Raw genomic sequence first — 20,329 nt, 5'->3', positions numbered from 1 at the left:
TTTTAGATCTCATAACCCAGAATTACAGGCAGATTCCAAACTACTCATACTTAGTCATGAAAAAGTGGTATCAGTGCATCCTTAAAGTTTAATGTGTCATTTTAACTAATATTATTAGGGGGCCTTGGAGCCAGGTATCGGGGGCCCAGGATTTGTAGCCGCATTCCTGTCTGCAGGTATACTTGTATCGCTAATGAATGTTCTATTCTTTGCAAACAACGATATTCTATCTTGTTTTTAGTTTTTTTTTCCCGTTGTTTTTATTTATTTAACATTATTCCCTTGTCGTGCTGGTCACAAATGTTTTTGGTATGGTCAAAACATATAATATTCAACCAAATTCATTGTTAGTTACTTACAGGTTACCGAAGTTGGTGTTGTTATGACTGTAGTGTTCTGTTTTGTTGTCGTTGTTGTTGGTGGTGGTGGTGGTGTTGTCAACAGCGTTGTTTTTGATGGTGGTGTCGTTCTTGTTGTTGTTGGTGGCAGTGGTGGTGTTGTTGCTGTTGTTTTTATGGTGGTGGTGGTGGTGGTGTTGGCTGTAGTATTTTGTCGTGTTGTAGCAGTAGTTGTCGGGTCTAGAAGGATAAATAAGCTATTATTGTACTGTGAACGTAATGTATTTAGTGCTTCAAAACATGTTTTTCCCCAAATCTTTCTTTGAAAAATATTCAGTTGGTGTGTTTCAGCTTTATCAGACCTTTTGGTGTTTTTGCAGAATTATTGTGCTGTTGTGTTGTGGCAGAAGAGAATTTAGAATTGTGTTTGTTTTCCAAGTAATGAAAAGTAACTGATTAGTTGATATTAATGTTGCACAGTGTATTAGTTATGTATCAGGTGATGATGGTGAGCAAACTGACACTGTGGGAGCCACCACAAGGGACAACTAGGAGGGGAAGGAGGCGCACTACCTACTACATAGACACACTGCAGTGTGACAGAGGAGCTAGCAACACTGGAGAGCTCCGGACCCTGATGCTGGAAAGGAGGGAGTGGAGGGCAGCAATCCAGTAGTCCAGAGTTGGTGTCGACTAGTCCGCACTCTCACATGACATTGTAAAGTTTTACTTAGGGAGGTATGCGTTGGCTTTTTAGATCTCATAACCCCGAATTACAGGCATATTCCAAACTACTCATACTGTACTTAGTCATGAAAAAGTGTTATCAGTGTATCCCTAAGGTTTAATGTGTCATTTTAACTAATATTATTAGGGGGCCTTGGAGCCAGGTATCGGGGGCTCAGGATTTGTAGCTACATTCCTGACTGCAGGTATACTTGTATCACTAATGAATGTTCTATTCTTTGCAAACAACGATATTCTATCTTGTTTTGAATTTTTTTCCCCGTTGTTTTTATTTATTGTCTCCGCCAGGCCGAAAGGCATGGCGAGAGTATGTTTTGCCCCCTGTCCGTCCGTGTGTGTGTCCGTCCGTCCGTCCGTGTGTCCGTCATTCTGTCATTTTGTGTACAGCTAATCTCTGGCACCGTTGGCTTGATCGCAGTGAAACTGTGCACACACACTCCCTGGATGCCAAAGCAGAACCTCTGCCCCAAATTTGTCAAATTAGCCTTTTATAGCGCCACCAGGAGGCCGCTTTTTGCAAAACACATTTCTTGACAGTATTCCTACAGATTTTATCCAAACATCACGCAAATCAGTACACAGTATTTCTATAGTCATGTGATCAACACGGATCTGTCCAATTTTCCATATTTCATCCTGATTGGCTAAGGTTGGCTTCCAAAGTTTGCAGGATTGCTCCGTTTTCAACAAAATGCCTCAAATCATGAACGCAGCTTGCGATTTCTGTGAGATTTCACACGCACATTCCCACTAGGCCGAGGAAGAAATGCCACTTGAAAATGTTCAAATCAGCCTCATGGTGGCGCTATAAATGGACGATTTGTGTTTTTAACTATAACTGCACCGATCTGCATGAAACTTTGCACGCACACTCCCTAGAGGTCAAGGAAAAACAACTGCCCTGCATTTTTCACATGTGCCTTTCATAGCGCCACCAGGAGGCCGACTTATGTAAAACGATTTTTTTTATATTAAGCCTTCAGAATTTATCCAAATTTCACGCACATCGGTACACATGATCTCTATAGTCATGTGATCACGATGGATCTTTTAAAATTTTCATATTCCATCCTGATTGGCTAACATTGACATCTAAAGTTTGCAGGAGTGGCCCGTTTTGAACAAAATGCCACAAATCATGAATGCAGCGTCCGATTGCGGTGACACTTTGCACGCAGATTCGCACTACATTGAAGAACAAATGCCACCCTTTTAACATTGCCCTATTATAGCGCCACCAGGAGGCCAATTTTGCAACACTTTTCTCTTTTATATTACTCCTACAAATTCAAACATCATGCAAATCGGTACACATATAGTCAAGTGATCAAGATGGTTCCGTCCGATTTTTCATATTCCATCCTGATTGGCTAATTCCGAACATTGCTGCCCCACAATAACCTACCTGACCTGGCGGAGACCTGTGCTCCGAGGAGCACTTTTTCTAGTTTAACATTATTCCATTGTCATGCTGGTCACAAATGTTTTTGGTATGGTGAAAACATATAATATTCAACCAAATTCCTTGTTAGTTACTTACAGGTTACCGAAGTTGGTGTTGTTATGACTGTAGTGTTCTGTTTTGTTGTTGTTGGTGGTGGTGTTGTCAACAGTGTTGTTTTTGATGGTGGTGTCGTTCTTGTTCTTGTTGTTGTTGGTGGCGGCAGTGGTGGTGTTGTTGCTGTTGTTTTTATGGTGGTGGTGGTGTTGGCTGTAGTATTTTGTTGCGTTGTAGCAGTAGTTGTTGGGTCTAGAAGGATACATATGCTATTATGGTACTGTGAACGTAATGTATTTAGTGCTTCAAAACGTGTTTTTCCCCAAACCTTTATTTGAAAAATATTCAGTTGGTCTGTTTCAACTTCATCAGACTTTTTGGTGTTTTTGGTGAATTATTGTGCTGTTGTGTTTTGGCAGAAGAGAATTTAGAATTGTGTTTGTTTTCCAGAAAAGTAACTGTTCAGTTGATATTAATATTGCACAGTGTGTTAGTTATGTATCAGTTGATGATGGCGAGCAAACTGACACTGTGGGAGCCACCCCAAGGGACAACTAGGAGGGGAAGGAGGCGCACTACCTACTACGTAGACACACTGCAGTGTGACAGAGGAGCTAGCAACACTGGAGAGCTCCGGACCCTGATGCTGGAAAGGAGGGAGTGGAGGGCAGCAATCCAGGAGTCCAGAGTTGGTGTCAACTAGTCCGCACTCTCACATTGTAAAGTTTTACTTAGGGAGGGATGCGTCAGCTTTTTAGATCTCATAATCCAATCCAGAATTACGGGCAGATTCCAAAATACTCATACTTGGTCATGAGAAAGTTGTATCAGTGCATCCCTAAGGTTTAATGCGTCATTTTAACTAATATTAGGGCTTTGGAGCCAGGTATCGGGGGCCCAGGATTTGTAGCCGCATCCCTTTCTGCAGCCGCATCCCTATCTTTTTTAGTTTTTTTGCTGTTCTTTTTTTATTTAACATTATTCCATTGTCATGCTAGTCACAAATGTTGGTATTGGTGTTGTTATGACTGTAGTGTTCTGTTGTGTAGTAGCAGTAGTTGTTATTTCTGATGTTAGCAATGTGTAAATGTAAGTTAACATTATTACTGTCACGTTTAAATATATAGACATGGGTTTGACATGATTTTGAAATATTTGCAGGTTGCAATACGTAACTTACTAGAAGGTCGGGCCGCTACGCGGCCCTCCCGTCTAGTAGCCTGGCCCGCACATCGTAGACAGAGACAGAAGAGCGTGTAGACGTTCCTTGCAACACCGGTGCTTGTTTCTCGCACATGATTTGGCAACGCGCAAAACGAAAGCGAAACCTAACTCCAGCATGCAAACCGAAAGCGAAACCTAACTGCATCATGCAAACCAAAAGCGAAACCTAACATGCAACTGACAAACGGACAAACGGACAATTTCCCAGTTATAGCAAGTTTGCCGATTGTAATATAGATATGAACATACATAGCCTACATGATGACCGAATTGTTTTTGAAGCCACCTCAACATCATATTTGTATTCCCAGCTGATCTAAAGTTAGTTATAAAAAAGGTCTATTCACTTCAAGTCTATGATCTGTGGCCGCACTGGCCGGATACTATATCAATTTGACATCTTTGTTTTGATATAATTTGATTCATAATAATCAGCTATAGCTTGCTAATTATGGATTATTTAGTTACCCAGGTTGGACGAGTATCCTGGGACCTGGAACGCATCTGTGTCATTCTAGATTTCTTTGGCAATTCAAAAATAGCAGATATACAAGTAGATCTGCTATTTTTGAAAAATCGTGAAATTTTTTTTTTTATATTTTTTTCTGAAAAACTGTTAGGATTTAGAAAATGTTTAGAAGCGGCCTCAGGTCTTAATGGGTTAATAAGCTCACACTGCCATTTTCTGTGAATTGCGGGGGATGTGTACAGTGCAGTGGATCTCTGGGAACCCCCAGGGGTCCTTGAGGGGCTCCCAGGGGATCCCTAGTGTCACTCAGCGTGTGAGTGGCACAGCTTCAGTGCGACAAGACGTGTGGTAAACTATTGAGGGCTGATGGTAGGTGTGGCGTTCCACCACAGCAATCCATCTCCCAGGGGTCTAACGCAGTGCTTCTCAAACTTTAACATGCCAAGGACCCCCAAAATGATATGTATTTGGCCGCGGACCCCCATCTAAATATATTTTGTTCCAGGGACCCCCAGAAGCAAAGGTTTGAGTTACAAATGTTCGCTTCAAACAATATATATTCAAAGTTTTACACACATTTTCAAGATTTTTCAAAAATAGCAGATCTAGAAGCTCATAGCGTGGCACCGAGCTTGTAGATCTGCTATTTGTGTAGTGTTGTAGTGTTCTGTGTAGTGTGTACTGTTTAGTGTTCTGTCCAATAGTTGTTGAATCTGTAATGTCAGCGTATGTTATAGACCTTTTCACACATGACAACCTAAACATTCTAAATGGGTCCAAGTTTATTTCCTGTTGCAGTGTTTGTGAATGTCAGTAGCTGACAGCACATCAATTTGGGGCCAAGCTGTTTTCTAGCAACGCAATACCACTGACACGGAAGGAAGTATTTGCTATGAAATTAAACAAAACTCCAAGTTATCATGATTATTGTGAAGTTGTAAATATATCTTATAGACAAGTTATTATTTTTAAATACTTACTTGTTATGACAGTTGATGGAGTTGCTACAATTGTAGTGTTATGTCCAATAGTTGTTGAATCTGTAATGTCAGTGTATGTTATAGATCTTTTTACACATAAACTTTCTAAATGGGTCCAATTTTATTTACTCTTGCGGTGTTTGTGAATATCAGTAGCTGACAGCACATCAATTTGGGGCCAAGCTGTTTTCTAGCAACGCAATACCACTGACACGGAAGGAAGTATTTGCTATGAAATTAAACAAAACTCCAAGTTATCATGATTATTGTGAAGTTGTAAATATATCTTATAGACAAGTTATTATTTTTAAATACTTACTTGTTATGACAGTTGGAGGTGGAGTTGCTACAATTGTAGTGTTATGTCCAATAGCTGTTGAATCTGTAATGTCAGTGTATGTTATAGATCTTTTTACACATAAACTTTCTAAATGGGTCCAATTTTATTTACTCTTGCAGTGTTTGTGAACATCAGTAGCTGACAACACATAAACTTGGACCCAAAATGTATTCTAGCAACGTAATTCCACTGAGTCTGACTAGGTTTAAAAACATTTCTGATAATTAATTTATATCTCAACTTTAAAAAATCATACTAATAAAAATGAAATAATTTTGTTGTTAGATACGTACCGGTTACTATAGATGTAATTGGGATGGCTGTAGGGTTCTGCTGTGTTGTAGCAGCCGTTGTTGAGTCTAGAAAGATAAAATCATAATTAATTCATTCCTGATGGCAGGAAAAAAATCATTCAGACCAATTTCATTCATTTAAAACACATGTTATATAATAACTTACTAGTTACTAAAGTTGTTGGTGTTGGTAGGACGGTAGTGTTCTGTTCAAGAGTTGTTAAATCTGCAATGATACATTTTAAATAAACATTTATAATGATCACTATCTCTGGATTGATGATGACATCATTATTTTTGAAGCCACCACAACATAATATTTGTATTCCCAACTGATTTAAAAAATATTTGTAAACAAGCTCTGTCCACTGTAAACAAAACTTAAAGTAATGTGATTAATATAATCAGTACGATTAGCTAAACAGTTGTTGACTTGCTAAAACATTTCTAAAAAGTTGTATCTACTGTACTTTGAACACATATTTTAGCTTCATGTCTAAATACTTACTGGTTAATGTTGTTGGTGTTGAGAGAATTGTTGTGTTTAGTTGTGTTGTAGCAGCAGTTGTTGAATCTAGAAAATGTTTTAAGTATTTATTTATGACATTAAACAGAACTTCAAGTTATAATGATTAAACATAAATTCAAATACTTACTGGTGGTTACAGCACTTGTTGGAGTTGTTACAATTGTAGTGTTCTGTCCAACAGTTGTTGAATCTGTAATGTCAGCGTATGTTATAGACCTTTTCACACATGACAACCTAAACATTCTAAATGGGTCCAAGTTTTTTTCCTGTTGCAGTGTTTGTGAATATCAGTAGCTGACAGCACATCAATTTGGGGCCAAGCTGTTTTCTAGCAACGTAATACCACTGACACGGAAGGAAGTATTTGCTATGAAATTAAACAAAACTCCAAGTTATCATGATTATTGTGAAGTTGTAAATATATCTTATAGACAAGTTATTATTTTTAAATACTTACTTGTTATGACAGTTGATGGAGTTGCTACAATTGTAGTGTTATGTCCAATAGTTGTTGAATCTGTAATGTCAGTGTATGTTATAGATCTTTTTACACATAAACTTTCTAAATGGGTCCAATTTTATTTACTCTTGCAGTGTTTGTGAATATCAGTAGCTGACAGCACATCAATTTGGGGCCAAGCTGTTTTCTAGCAACGCAATACCACTGACACGGAAGGAAGTATTTGCTATGAAATTAAACAAAACTCCAAGTTATCAAGATTATTGTGAAATTGCAAATATATCTTATAGACCAGTTATTATTTTTAAATACTTACTTGTTATGACTGTTGGTGGAGTTGTTAAAATTGTAGTGTTATGTCCAATAGTTGTTGAATCTGTAATGTCAGTGTATGTTATAGATCTTTTCACACTTGACAACATAAACATTCTAAATGGGTTTTATTTACTCTTGCAGTGTTTGTTAATAATCAGTAGCTGACAGCACGTACACTTGGACCCACAATGTTTTCTAGCAACGTAATTCCACTGAGTCTGACGAGGTTTAAAAACATTTCTGGTAATTCATTTATATCTTAACTTTAAAAAATATTATTAAAAATGCAATCATTTTTTTTGTTAGATAGGCTACTTACTGGTTACTATAGATGTAATTGGGATGGCTGTAGTGTTCTGCTGTGTTGTAGCAGCAGTTGTTGAGTCTAGAAAGATAAAATCATAATTAATTCATTCCTGATGGCAGGAAAAAAAATCATTCAGACCAATTTCATTCATTTAAAACACATGTTATATAATAACTTACTAGTTGCAGAAGTTGTTGGTGTTGGTAGGGCGGTAGTGTTCTGTTCAAGAGTTGTTGAATCTGTAATTATATATTTTAAATAAACATTTATAATGATCACTGATCAATACTAGTCTCTGGATTGATGATGACATATTTATTTTTGAAGCCACTACAACATAATATTTGTATTCTCAGCCCATTTTTTTTATAAACAAGCTCTATCCGCTTTAAACAAAACTTAAAGTAATCTGATTCATATCATCAGTAAGATTAGCTAAACAGCTGTTGGCTTGCTAAAACATTTCTAAAAAGTCTACTTTGAAAACATATTTTAGCTTCATGTCTAAATACTTACTGGTTACTAATGTTGTTGGTGTTGAGATAATTGTTGTATTTAGTTGTGTTGTAGCAGGAGTTGTTAAATCTAGAGAATGTATTAAGTATTTATTATGAAATTAAACAGAACTTCAAGTTATAATGATTAAACATTCATTCAAATACTTACTGGTGGTTACAGCACTTGTTGGAGTTGTTACAATTGTAGTGTTCTGTCCAATAGTTGTTGAATCTATAATGTCAGCGTATGTTATAGATCTTTTCACACATGACAACCTAAACATTCTAAATGGGTCCAAGTTTATTTCCTGTTGCAGTGTTTATGAATATCAGTAGCTGACAGCACATCAATTTGGGGCCAAGCTGTTTTCTAGCAACGCAATACCACTGACAAGGAAGGTCTAGAAAATATTTCTAAGAATTAATTTATATCTTATGAGCTGTCTTTATCTTATTTATATCACATTTTAACTTGAATTCTAAACACAAAACACTTAAGTTGTTTGTGTTACTAAATCTTACAAACATATTTTCGTAATGATTTCATATTAATCATTATTTTTTAAGTACTTATACTGTTTACGAAATTTGATGTTGTGATCATTGTAGTGTTCTGTTCACTAGGTGTTGAATCTGTAAGGAAACGTTTATGTACACTGACTTTATGTTTCTCATCCGAAAAGAAAACATTCAACCAATTTTCTTGTTATATACTTACTGGATACTAAATATGTTGTCGTGACGACTGTAATATTCTGTTGTGTTGTAGCAGCAGTTGTTGAATCTAGAGAGATAAAATCATAATTCAGTTATTCCCAATGCGGGAAAATGAAAATCTGAATATTCAGATCAAACAGACTTCAAGTTATTAATGAATGATTTAATTTCAAAGATTAAAACACATGCCATATAAATACTTACCAGTTTCTGAAGTTGATGGTGTTGGTAGGACTGTAGTGTTCGGTTCAGTAGTTGTTGAATCTGTAATGATATATTTTATATACATTTGTAAAGACAAGTGATCTTTATCAAACTCTGCATTGATGATGAGAACGGTTAAGAGAGGAGTATGACTCTTAGCAGAGATTTGTACTCTACAGAGTGCTCCTTTTGAATAAGTCTTTTGGAGACTGTTAAGATTAGTACATAGCTTAGAGAATTTAAATAATGTTCTCTCTCTGTACCGGCAATGACATAGTGAGGAATGCTGGGATTCCCAGCACATGAGTCAGCATATGGTGTCACTGTGATGGTAAAGGTCTGGCCACAGTGCATGTTGGGTATCTGACAGCTGGTACTGTTGGTGTAGCAGTAATATATGTGTCCATCCTGGCCCACCGCTGTCACGTTGTAAGCTGTGGCACTGGGGCTTCCCACCCAGGTCACATGGGTTGAGTTGGGAGGACACACCAGAATGGCAGTAACGTTATATGGGGCACACAGGGCTGGGAAGAGAAAAAAAAAAAGGAGTAAGAAAGTGAATGAGAATCATCTTTATTGTCACATCACAGGTTTACAGGTGTAAAAAGTGAGTGAAATTTGTTATTGTGCAAGCTCCATCGTTTTTTTTGTTTTCAGGAAGAGATCAAGAGAAACAGATAAAGAAGAGGGAGAAGAGGGGGGGCAGGGAGAGCAAGGCAAGAAAGAAAGTAAAACAGAGAAACATGATGAGGATAAGAAAAAAAATAAGATATTTACATATATACATACACATTGCTGGTACAGTATGTACATGATATTAGACATTAAGGTGTGAATGTGTGGATAATTAGGAAAATGTTTACCGGACGGCTGCAAAATATAAAGAAAACATGTACTTGTTGGATCTTGCTATGGGGATAACATGCAATAAAATAAAGACTTATTTTAAATGTACAATTCTATTCAAGTTTGTACAATTTACTCTGTAAGAGCTGAACATTATTTTAAGTGATGGATGTACTGTGACCATAAATCTATTATACTGTCTTTATTTCCTTTGTTGCTTTTTGTTATTGTTCATATACTGTAAATTGTTGTATCTTAATTTTTTGCTATTATTACTATTATGTTATACATTACTCCCCTTATGCTCTGGCATTTTTTTGTGTTAAAAAAATAAATAAATGAGTACATTACATTAAATTTCAAGAAGTACATTTACATCTTAGCAGGGTAAACACACACACACACACACACACACACACACACACACACACACACACACACACACACACACACACACACACACACACACTTACAACTTAATGTACTGTATATTTCCAGAAGCTTCCAACATGAGATTCATTCAAGTCACCCATCATGAGCTAAACTTTTATCCATTCATTCCACTTCAATCTTCCTGAAGAAAATAAGACCCATAAGGTCCTAAGCGGAATTAAAGTGTGTTTGGTCTTTGGTGTGTGTGTAGTGGTCGATAGCGTTAGAAGTACTCCTTCTAACGCTATGGACCAGAGCTAGTGTGTGTGTAAACATAATGTTCTCCATCTCATACCTGAGCTGAACTTCCGGGCCAGACTCGGGTCACTGGAGCAGTTGCCATTGATAGCCTTAACGTCTACAGTGTAGATGGTGCCACACATGATGCTTGTAAGAGTACAATGGAGTTCAGAGGACAGGCAGGTGGCGTTGCCTTGACTACTTGAGGCAGAAACATAGTATTGTACTGCTCCCTTGTGGCCAGACCAAGACACAACAGCATTGTTGATGATACATTCAGGAGCTACAGAGATGTTCGAAGGAACACATGGCACTACAAAGAGAAGAAAAATCCAATGTTAAACAAACTTTGGATTAAAGCAATAATGTACTGAGCTAACATGAAAAAATCTAACTGGGCTCCAAGATATCATGAAGAAAAATGTAAATGAACATGATTTGAATCTCAAAATGAATAAGGAGACATGGGGCAACTTATTTCTTCCTTCCACCCGCCCTTTACTCAATTTATGCATTCATCCATAACTAGATTTTTAATCATACAATTGAATTATCATTATGACTCCCAGAGAGAAAAAACAAATCAGCATTACGGTGTCTTTGGTGAACATCTCACCTGTTTTCAGATCCACAGCTGAACTTGGTTGACTGTGACAACCTCTGTCAACAGCTACAACAGTGACAGAGTAGTTTTCACCACAGTATAGATCAGTGAAAGAGCAGGAGTTTGCATTGCTTGAGTTACAGGTGTGGATGTGTCCATCATGTGTTGTTGCTGTTGCTATGTACATGTCTGCTCCTGTGTCAGGGGACCAGGACACTGTATTAACCCCGCATAATGTAGAAACAGAAACATTACTGGGTGGGCAGGGACCTGGAGACATAAGAGGGAAGAAGTGGAGAAAAATAAAGTTTATTCTCTTTGACGCTTTGTTGAACTGTTGGAGATTATTCAGATTAGTACATCGTTTTTAGATTTTAAGTCTTGTTGCTGCTCTGTACCTGCAATGAACTGATAAGGAAAGCTGGGATTCACAGCACATGAGTCAGCATATGGTGTCACTGTGATGGTAAAGGTCTGGCCACAGTGCATGTTGGGTATCTGACAGCTGGTACTGTTGGTGTAGCAGTCATTTATATGTCCATCCTGGCCCACCGCTGTCACATTGTAAGCTGTGTCACTGGGGTTTCCTACCCAGGTCACATGGGCTGAGTTGGGACACACCAGACTGGCAGTAACATTGTCTGGGGGCCTGGCACATGGGGCTTGGAAGAGAAAAAAATAATAAGGATATATGCTGTGAGGAGCTGGAGATGAAAATAAAAGACATGCATCTGGCGCATGCTTACATTGGTAAACAATTTAAATTAATGGAGTTGACAGAATTGTTGTGTTGTGTTGTGTTGTGTTGTAAATATATTATCTCAGATGTAACTAGAAAAAGTGCTCCTCGGAGCACAGGTCTCCGCCAGGTCGGGTAGGTTATTGTGGCATCCTGGTGGTGCTATAATAGGCCAATGTGAAAAGGGTGCCATTTCTTCTTAGGCCTTTCATGGCAATCGGACACTGCATTCATGATTTGAGGCATTTTGTTCCAAAAATGTGTTTTGCTAAATTAGACCTGCTGGTGGCGCATATTTGAGCTTTATGTCTACTTTATTGTTACAGTTGTGTGTGTTGTTACAGTTGTAGTGCTTTGTTCAAAAGGTGTTGTGTAATGACAGATTATTTTATATAACATTTCCAATGATTCATTTATATCTCATATAACATTTCAAACAGATTTGTATCGCTATACATTTTGAAGACTTACTGGTTACTAAAGTTGTTGGCATTGTTACAGTTGTAGTGTTCTGTCCAGTAGTCGTTGAATCTATAATTACAATGTTTGTTTATCAAAACATTTCTAATGATTTACAGTAAACATTTTACAAACATTTTAAACAGTACTCAGTACTGTATGTATAGATTTTGAATACTTACTAAATACTAAAGTTGTCTGTGTCGTTAAGACTGTAGTGTTCTGTTCAACAGTTGTTGAATCTGTAAATGACAATGAAATTGAAACGTTTAAGTTCTCTTGATTATTGTAAAGTTAAAAATTGATCTTGTGGACACATTTTAAATATTAGTATAGTTTAATATAGTCTGCATGTATACTGGTTGCAAAAGTTTGTAGTGTTCTGTACACTAGGTGTTGAGTCTGCAATTAAATGTTTATTTACACACATTTTATGTGCCATGACACGTCTCAACATGTTGGAATTATTATGTTGTGATGATGTTGACATGATTAAAATGAGTTTTTTAATACTTACTGTTTACGACAGCTGTTACACTTGTAGTGTTCTGTTCAGTAGTTGGCGAATCTGAAATGGCAGATTATTTTATATAAAGCAGACACGGTACTTTGTGTACCGTGTCTGCTTATCAGCTTGCCAGATGTTGCCTGCATGCGCTGATCAACTGAACAGTCAGTGTGTTCAGGTTCCATATCCAGCATTGGCCGGGTTATTATGTGGGTGAAATATGCTCTCTCTCGCTACCTCCCTTCCTCCCCCCTCTCACTCTCCCTCCTCCTCCCTCCTTTCCCTGTCCCTCTCCCCTCCGTCCGTCCGTCCCTCCCTCTCTCACTCAACATCCATTCCTCTCCCCCTCTTCCCTCCGTTCCTCCCTTCCCCTCTCCCTGTCTCCCTCTCTCGCTCTGCCTCCCTCCTTCCCTTCCCTTCCGTGCCCTCTACCTCTCTTGCTGATCGAGCTCTCTCTCCCTCCCCCCTCTTGCTATGTTCATATTAGGACATAATCAACAACCACAATTGGAACTTTATATAGTATATTCCAAATATTATATAAACATATCTGTATTTATAGATGTAGAATACTTACTAGTTACAACAGTTGTTGGGGGTGTTACAGTTGTAGTGTTCTCTCCAATAGTTGTTAAATCTGTAAAGACAGATTGTTTTATAGAAAACATTTCAAACAGCTCTCAGTGTTGTATGTATAGAATTTGAACACTTACTAGTTATTAAAGTTGCTGGTGTTGTTAAGACTGTAGTGTTCTGTTCAATAGTTGTTGAATCTGTAAAGACATTTGTTATAATTCATTTATAGCTATGAAAGAATGTATAGCTTAGGCTACGTAAACATATTTCAAATATTTCCATCATGTTTTAGCTTTATGCCTAAACCCTTTATGATTAATGAAGGTATTTGCATTTGACATAATTATTATGTTACATTATATTATGTTGTAAATATGTGTATGTGTTATTTTTTAAATACTTACTGGTTACAACAGTTGTTGGTGTTGTTAGAGTTGTAGTATTCTGTTCAATAGTTGTTGAATCTGTAATTACAATTCATTTTAACTAAATATTTCTAATTATTTAAATATCTTATATAAACATTTGAAACAGGTTTTCTCAGTGCCGTATGTATAGATTTTGAACACTTACTAGTTACTAAAGTTGTCACCGTGGTTAAGACTGTAGTGTTCTGTTCAATAGTTGTTGAATCTGTAATTACAGTTTATTTTAAGCTATACAAATACAACTTTAAAAAACTAAACCTGTCCAAGATATTGTGAAGTTTTAAATCGATTTTGTAGACACATTAAACTTTAATATTATATATTTACTGGTCATGAAGGTTGTTGGTGTTGCGACATGTGTAGTATTCTGTTCACTAGGTGTTGAGTCTGTAATGACATTTTAATTTACACATTGTCAACATATTGGAAAAGAAATATTCAACCAACGTTGTTGGTAGATATTCTAGTGTATCCATAATACAGTATAATATCAATTTACATACACAGTCCTAGAATCTATAATCATATTTCTTACCAGATGGGGGACTTGATGTTGGACATATCACAAGATCTGTTTTACAAGAAAATAGAGATTGTTTTTTGGGACCACATAAACTGCAAAGTCATGAGTTTTAATTTAAGTGGAAGTAAAAATTGACCCGTACAGGTCAATCTTTAGTACACACAGCATATTTACACACTTAACTTGAACGTAATGCTTCCTATAAATAGGATTCCAGTACTTACCGGAGTACAGCTGGCAGTACTCCCCATCTGGTGGAATGGCATTGATGCATCTACATGTATCTTCTGTAGTGTTATCACATGTGCCATAGGTGGAGCACATATCACAAGACCAACTATAGTTATCCTCACATGTGCACTGGAAAGTTGCACCCGTTTGTCTGCAAACTAAGAAAAAGATTATAATGGAAAAACAAAATTCATAGTTGAACCAATAGTGAATTTTATAGATTCTGATTCAATTATCAATTCTGCTTATAGATCCGCTTATTTATGAATTCCATCAATGATTCTTCAATGATAAATTCTTGAGTGGAAAATTAGTATTGATTATTCAATCAATCAATCAATCAATCAATCCTACACGAAAATGTATTTTCTGTTTATTAAAGAGATAGAGAGACGTGGAGACCCCTGTTATTGAACAAACACTCTAACCCTAATGCACAATAAAACACATGTCATTCAAAACAAATGAAGGAAACTGTTCCAGAGATTCTAACTTGACAAAGTAATCACATCAATTTGAGAATTGGCAACCATATTCCTTAATGTTCCATTGACACTTACCAGTAGTAATGTTCGCATCAGAGATGTTTACATGCTCAGAGACTTGGACAGGATAAGAGATAATTGTCAGAATGTATCTCAGCTGATCAATTGTGAAGTAGTCTGTAGTGTTCACCTCAAAATCAATCAGGTATTCATAAACAACTGGAGCAACTGTAGAGAAAAGGTGCATACAATGATATTTTAAAAAATTACTTGGTATGATTTACTTAAATTTGTATTCAGTGTAGTTCATTTCATTTCCCTTCTTTTTTTGTGCAGAGATATGAATTTGCAGAATTTTGCAAAAGACAGACAAATTTAAAATAGTACAACTACACAATGAAAACCATCAAATCGCCAAATGAGCAACACTTCAACATCAACAGTGCTGATCTCAACTTCTACTATGTATTCATACAGCTGTGGTAGTTATGTGGTCAGCAGAATAGTACACAATAAGTCATTTGATTACAAAAATCACTGCAAGCTGTTTATTCTCCAAATACTGTGGTAGTCAACTTTGTTAATACAAATTACGTAAACATATTTCAAATATTTCCATCATGTTTTAGCTTTATGCCTAAACCCTTTATGATTAATGAAGGTATTTGCATTTGACATAATTATTATATTATGTTGTAAATATGTGTATGTGTTATTTTTTAAATACTTACTGGTTACAACAGTTGTTGGTGTTGTTAGAGTTGTAGTATTCTGTTCAATAGTTGTTGAATCTGTAATTACAATTCATTTTAACTAAATATTTCTAATTATTTAAATATCTTATATAAACATTTGAAACAGGTTTTCTCAGTGCCGTATGTATAGATTTTGAACACTTACTAGTTACTAAAGTTGTCACCGTGGTTAAGACGGTAGTGTTCTGTTCAATAGTTGTTGAATCTGTAATTCCAGTTTATTTTAAGCTATACAAATACAACTTTAAAAAACTAAACCTGTCCAAGATATTGTGAAGTTTTAAATCGATTTTGTAGACACATTAAACTTTAATATTATATATTTACTGGTCATGAAGGTTGTTGGTGTTGTAACATGTGTAGTATTCTGTTCACTAGGTGTTGAGTCTGTAATGACATTTTAATTTACAAATTGTCAACAAATTGGAAAAGAAATATTCAACCAACTTTGTTGGTAGATATTTACTGGTCACTAAATATACTGGCGCTGTGATGACTGTAGCGTTCTGTGTAGTTGAATCTGTATTGTTTATTTTATACACGGTAGTTTGAAGGATTTATTTAAAGTGTTAAGACCTATACTGTTGTATATAATGTACTGTACATAGATATACAGTGGACCATTTTTAAATAAATGGATTCCACATTGTCATTAAAATGTTACCAACCTTACCAGAAACATTTTGTCAACGTTGCCTCAAACATAATTGTGCAGTAGTTAATAAGTCATGCATGTTGGATTGTATTCATAAAACAATGTTTTCCCCAGCTAGACTTGTGGAATGATATTTGGTGTGTTTAATAAAATTCTAGTGTATCCATAATCCAGTATGATATCAATTTACATACACAGTCCTAGAATCTATCATCATATTTCTTACCAGTTGGGGGACTTGATGTTGGACATATCACAAGATCTGTTTTACAAGAAAATAGAGATTGTTTTTTGGGACCACATAAACTGCAAAATCATGAGTTTTAATTTAAGTGGAAGTAAAAATTGACCCGTACAGGTCAATCTTCAGTCAATCTGGGAACCCAGAGCCAGTGAGAATGAAAAACAGCGCCCTCTGCTGTTTGTACTATCTCTCACTGGCTCTGGGACAATGACAACATAGCACACGTGCGCAAAGGAAACCGGGGTTTTGGTCTGCCTTCAGCTTTCACTTCCGGTGGTGCCACTATGTTTTCATTCCCACTAACAATATTTCTACACGGAACACTAACACCACTTCTCCCAGAGAACATGGATCGTTTTGGTTATAAGCCCACTTGTTTCTATGATGAAAGAGTAAGTTAAAATGTGAATATCTTTCCGTGGTTTTGTCTGCTCCGCGAATGCTATTGTTAAATTAGTTTGGGTTTGTTTCGAGGGGGAAAGATCGACGGACACGTGAATCCCGCCCACTACATTTGATTGGGTAAAGCGCGGCCTGCTTCCTGATCTGAAGGCACGCCCACTTGAAGCCCAGTGCGTACATGTTATGACGAGCCTTCACGACAGATTCCAACGCAGAGCAGAATCTGTTCTTGAGAGATTAATCTTTAGTACACACAGCATATTTACACACTTAACTCGAACGTAATGCTTCCTATAAATAGGATTCCAGTACTTACCGGAGTACAGCTGGCAGTACTCCCCATCTGGTGGAATGGCATTGATGCATCCACATGTATCTTCTGTAGTGTTATCACATGTGCCATAGGTGGAGCACATATCACAAGACCAGCTATAGTCATCCTCACATGTGCACTGGAAAGTTGCACCCGTTTGTCTGCAAACTAAGAAAAAGATTATAATGGAAAAACAAAATTCATAGTTGAACCAATAGTGAATTTTATAGATTCTGATTCAATTATCAATTCTGCTTATAGATCCGCTTATTTATGAATTCCATCAATGATTCTTTAATGATAAATTCTTGAGTGGAAAATTAGTATTGATTATTCAATCAATCAATCAATCAATCCTACACGAAAATGTATTTTCTGTTTATTAAAGAGATAGAGAGACGTGGAGACCCCTGTTATTGAACAAACACTCTAACCCTAATGCACAATAAAACACATGTCATTCAAAACAAATTAAGGAAACTGTTCCAGAGATTCTAACTTGACAAAGTAATCACATCAATTTGAGAATTGGCAAGATATTCCTTTATGTTCCATTGACACTTACCAGTAGTAATGTTCGCATCAGAGATGTTTACATGCTCAGAGACTTGGACAGGATAAGAGATAATTGTCAGAATGTATCTCAGCTGATCAATTGTGAAGTAGTCTGTAGTGTTCACCTCAAAATCAATCAGGTATTCATAAACAACTGGAGCAACTGTAGAGAAAAGGTGCATACAATGATATTAAAAAAAAACTTGGTATGATTTACTTAAATTTGTATTCAGTGTAGTTCATTTCATTTCCTTTCTTTTTTGTGCAGAGATATGAATTTGCAGAATTTTGCAAAAGACAGACAAATTTAAAATAGTACAATTACACAATGAAAACCATCAAATCGCCAAATGAGCAACACTTCAACATCAACAGTGCTGATCTCAACTTCTACTATGTATTCATACAGCTGTGGTAGTTCTGTTTTACAGAAATGTGATTACAAAAATCACTGCAAGCTGTTAATTCTACAAATACTGTGGTAGTCAACTTTGTTAATACAAATTACAAACTTTTGTAATATATGCCACAATCTCCTTGAAGATGTTTTTAAATGTAATTGTGTGTACTTTGGTTTTGCTTACAAGAGTCAATTCTGCAATCACAGAAACGCCAACAACATACTGTATTCTTACCTATCTATGAGTTTCTCAATGACTAGCTTTTAGTTTCCTTACATTTGTCAGAATATAAAGTTTAATAAAACATATTTTACCTGTAACAGTTATGTTGACTTCTGTGATGTTTATTGAGTCACTGACTCGTATAGGAAGACTAGTGTTGTCCAAGATGTCCTTCAGTTGATGTAACACTTCAACATCAACAGTGCTGATCTCAACTTCAACTATATATTCATACAGCTGTGGTAGTTCTGTGGTCAGCAGAATAGTACACAATAAGGCATTTGATTACAAAAATCACTGCAAGCTGTTTATTCTCCAAATACTGTGGTAGTCAACTTTGATAATATAAATGATCAACCTTTGTAATATATGCCATAATATCCTTGAGGATGTTTTGTGATACCGTAGTATGTAGCCTACTTTGGTTTTGCATACTTGAGTAAATTATGCAATCACATAAACGCCAACAACGTATTGTATTCATACCTATCTATGAATTTCTCAATCACTAGCTTTTATATTTTAGTTTCCTTTGTCAGAATATAAAGTTTAATAAAACATATTTTACCTGTAACAGTTATGTTGACTTCTGTGATGTTTATTGAGTCACTGACTCGTATAGGAAGACTAGTGTTGTCCAAGATGTCCTTCAGTTGATGTAACACTTCAACATCAACAGTGCTGATCTCAACTTCAACTATATATTCATACAGCTGTGGTAGTTCTGTGGTCAGCAGAATAGTACACAATAAGGCATTTGATTACAAAAATCACTGCAAGCTGTTTATTCTCCAAATACTGTGGTAGTCAACTTTGATCATATAAATGATCAACCTTTGTAATATATGCCATAATATCCTTGAGGATGTTTTGTGATAGTATGTAGCCTACTTTGGTTTTGCATACTTGAGTAAATTATGCAATCACATAAACGCCAACAACGTATTGTATTCATACCTATCTATGAATTTCTCAATCACTAGCTTTTATATTTTAGTTTCCTTTGTCAGAATATAAAGTTTAATAAAACATATTTTACCTGTAACAGTTATGTTGATGTCTGTGATGTTTATTGAGTCACTGACTCTTAGGGGAAGACTAGTGTTGTCCAAGATTTTTTTCAGCTGCTGTAGCACTTCAACATCAATAGTACTGATCTCAATTTCAACCACGTATTCATACAGCTGTTGATGTTCTGTAGGGGAATAATACAGTCATTAGATTACAAAATATTTTCCTGATTCAATATGTAATGCTTCACACATAATTTTTCAAGGACAGAATTCTTCAGACTGATATCTAAATCGATATTAATTTGAATGAGAAACTTAATTGTCCTTAGCATTTACTGTATATGTTACTATTCCATTTAATTTGTCATAAATTATTAAGTTTAATAAACTATTCTTACCTGTAACAGTTATGTTGATGTCTGTGATGTTTATTGAGTCACTGACCCTTATGGGAAGACTAGTGTTGTCCAAGAAGTTCTTCAGCTGCCTTAACACTTCAACATCAACAGTACTGATCTCAACTTCAACTATGTATTCATACAGTTGTGGAGGTTCTGTGGGAAAGTAGTGCAAGATAAATAATTGGATTACAAAATATTGTCCTGATTCGATATGCAATGCTTCACATAGAATATTTAGGAACAGAATGCTTCAGACTGATATTTTAACAAAGATCAAATTTAATAATAAAAGGGAAACAGACAGACAGACAGACAGACAGACAGACAGACAGACAGACAGACAGACAGACAGACAGACAGACAGACAGACGGGTACACC

At 36.2% G+C, this 20,329-nt stretch overlaps 1 protein-coding gene across 1 annotated transcript in view; it reads right to left on the bottom strand.

Annotated features, from left to right (window-relative positions):
* LOC308103827 (uncharacterized protein) overlaps positions 1 to 20,329 on the bottom strand; it is a gene marked incomplete at its 5' end in the record, with an annotated part of 236,042 nt that overhangs the window by 199,848 nt on the left and 15,865 nt on the right. The window contains 35 exons of the mRNA XM_080454004.1: positions 6,056 to 6,115; positions 6,398 to 6,463; positions 6,546 to 6,608; positions 6,876 to 6,935; positions 7,195 to 7,254; positions 7,513 to 7,578; positions 7,680 to 7,739; positions 8,017 to 8,085; positions 8,167 to 8,229; positions 8,574 to 8,630; positions 8,716 to 8,781; positions 8,919 to 8,978; positions 9,182 to 9,442; positions 10,492 to 10,749; positions 11,053 to 11,310; positions 11,439 to 11,702; positions 12,251 to 12,310; positions 12,421 to 12,480; positions 12,756 to 12,806; positions 13,324 to 13,383; positions 13,460 to 13,519; positions 13,727 to 13,786; positions 13,896 to 13,955; positions 14,078 to 14,137; positions 14,286 to 14,321; positions 14,498 to 14,662; positions 15,065 to 15,217; positions 15,721 to 15,780; positions 15,890 to 15,949; positions 16,072 to 16,131; positions 16,626 to 16,661; positions 17,362 to 17,526; positions 17,924 to 18,076; positions 18,629 to 18,784; positions 19,948 to 20,103. Of these exons, the coding sequence (XP_080310130.1) occupies positions 6,056 to 6,115; positions 6,398 to 6,463; positions 6,546 to 6,608; positions 6,876 to 6,935; positions 7,195 to 7,254; positions 7,513 to 7,578; positions 7,680 to 7,739; positions 8,017 to 8,085; positions 8,167 to 8,229; positions 8,574 to 8,630; positions 8,716 to 8,781; positions 8,919 to 8,978; positions 9,182 to 9,442; positions 10,492 to 10,749; positions 11,053 to 11,310; positions 11,439 to 11,702; positions 12,251 to 12,310; positions 12,421 to 12,480; positions 12,756 to 12,806; positions 13,324 to 13,383; positions 13,460 to 13,519; positions 13,727 to 13,786; positions 13,896 to 13,955; positions 14,078 to 14,137; positions 14,286 to 14,321; positions 14,498 to 14,662; positions 15,065 to 15,217; positions 15,721 to 15,780; positions 15,890 to 15,949; positions 16,072 to 16,131; positions 16,626 to 16,661; positions 17,362 to 17,526; positions 17,924 to 18,076; positions 18,629 to 18,784; positions 19,948 to 20,103 (3,462 nt within the window). The remainder of the gene's footprint in view (positions 1 to 6,055; positions 6,116 to 6,397; positions 6,464 to 6,545; positions 6,609 to 6,875; positions 6,936 to 7,194; positions 7,255 to 7,512; positions 7,579 to 7,679; positions 7,740 to 8,016; positions 8,086 to 8,166; positions 8,230 to 8,573; positions 8,631 to 8,715; positions 8,782 to 8,918; positions 8,979 to 9,181; positions 9,443 to 10,491; positions 10,750 to 11,052; positions 11,311 to 11,438; positions 11,703 to 12,250; positions 12,311 to 12,420; positions 12,481 to 12,755; positions 12,807 to 13,323; positions 13,384 to 13,459; positions 13,520 to 13,726; positions 13,787 to 13,895; positions 13,956 to 14,077; positions 14,138 to 14,285; positions 14,322 to 14,497; positions 14,663 to 15,064; positions 15,218 to 15,720; positions 15,781 to 15,889; positions 15,950 to 16,071; positions 16,132 to 16,625; positions 16,662 to 17,361; positions 17,527 to 17,923; positions 18,077 to 18,628; positions 18,785 to 19,947; positions 20,104 to 20,329) is intronic.

This window comes from Gymnoscopelus braueri, assembly GCF_963280865.1.
Source record: "Gymnoscopelus braueri genome assembly, chromosome: 16".
NCBI lineage: Eukaryota > Metazoa > Chordata > Actinopteri > Myctophiformes > Myctophidae > Gymnoscopelus > Gymnoscopelus braueri.
The sequence above is the reverse complement of the archived record's forward strand: the minus strand, read 5'-3'. Positions and strand labels throughout refer to the sequence as shown.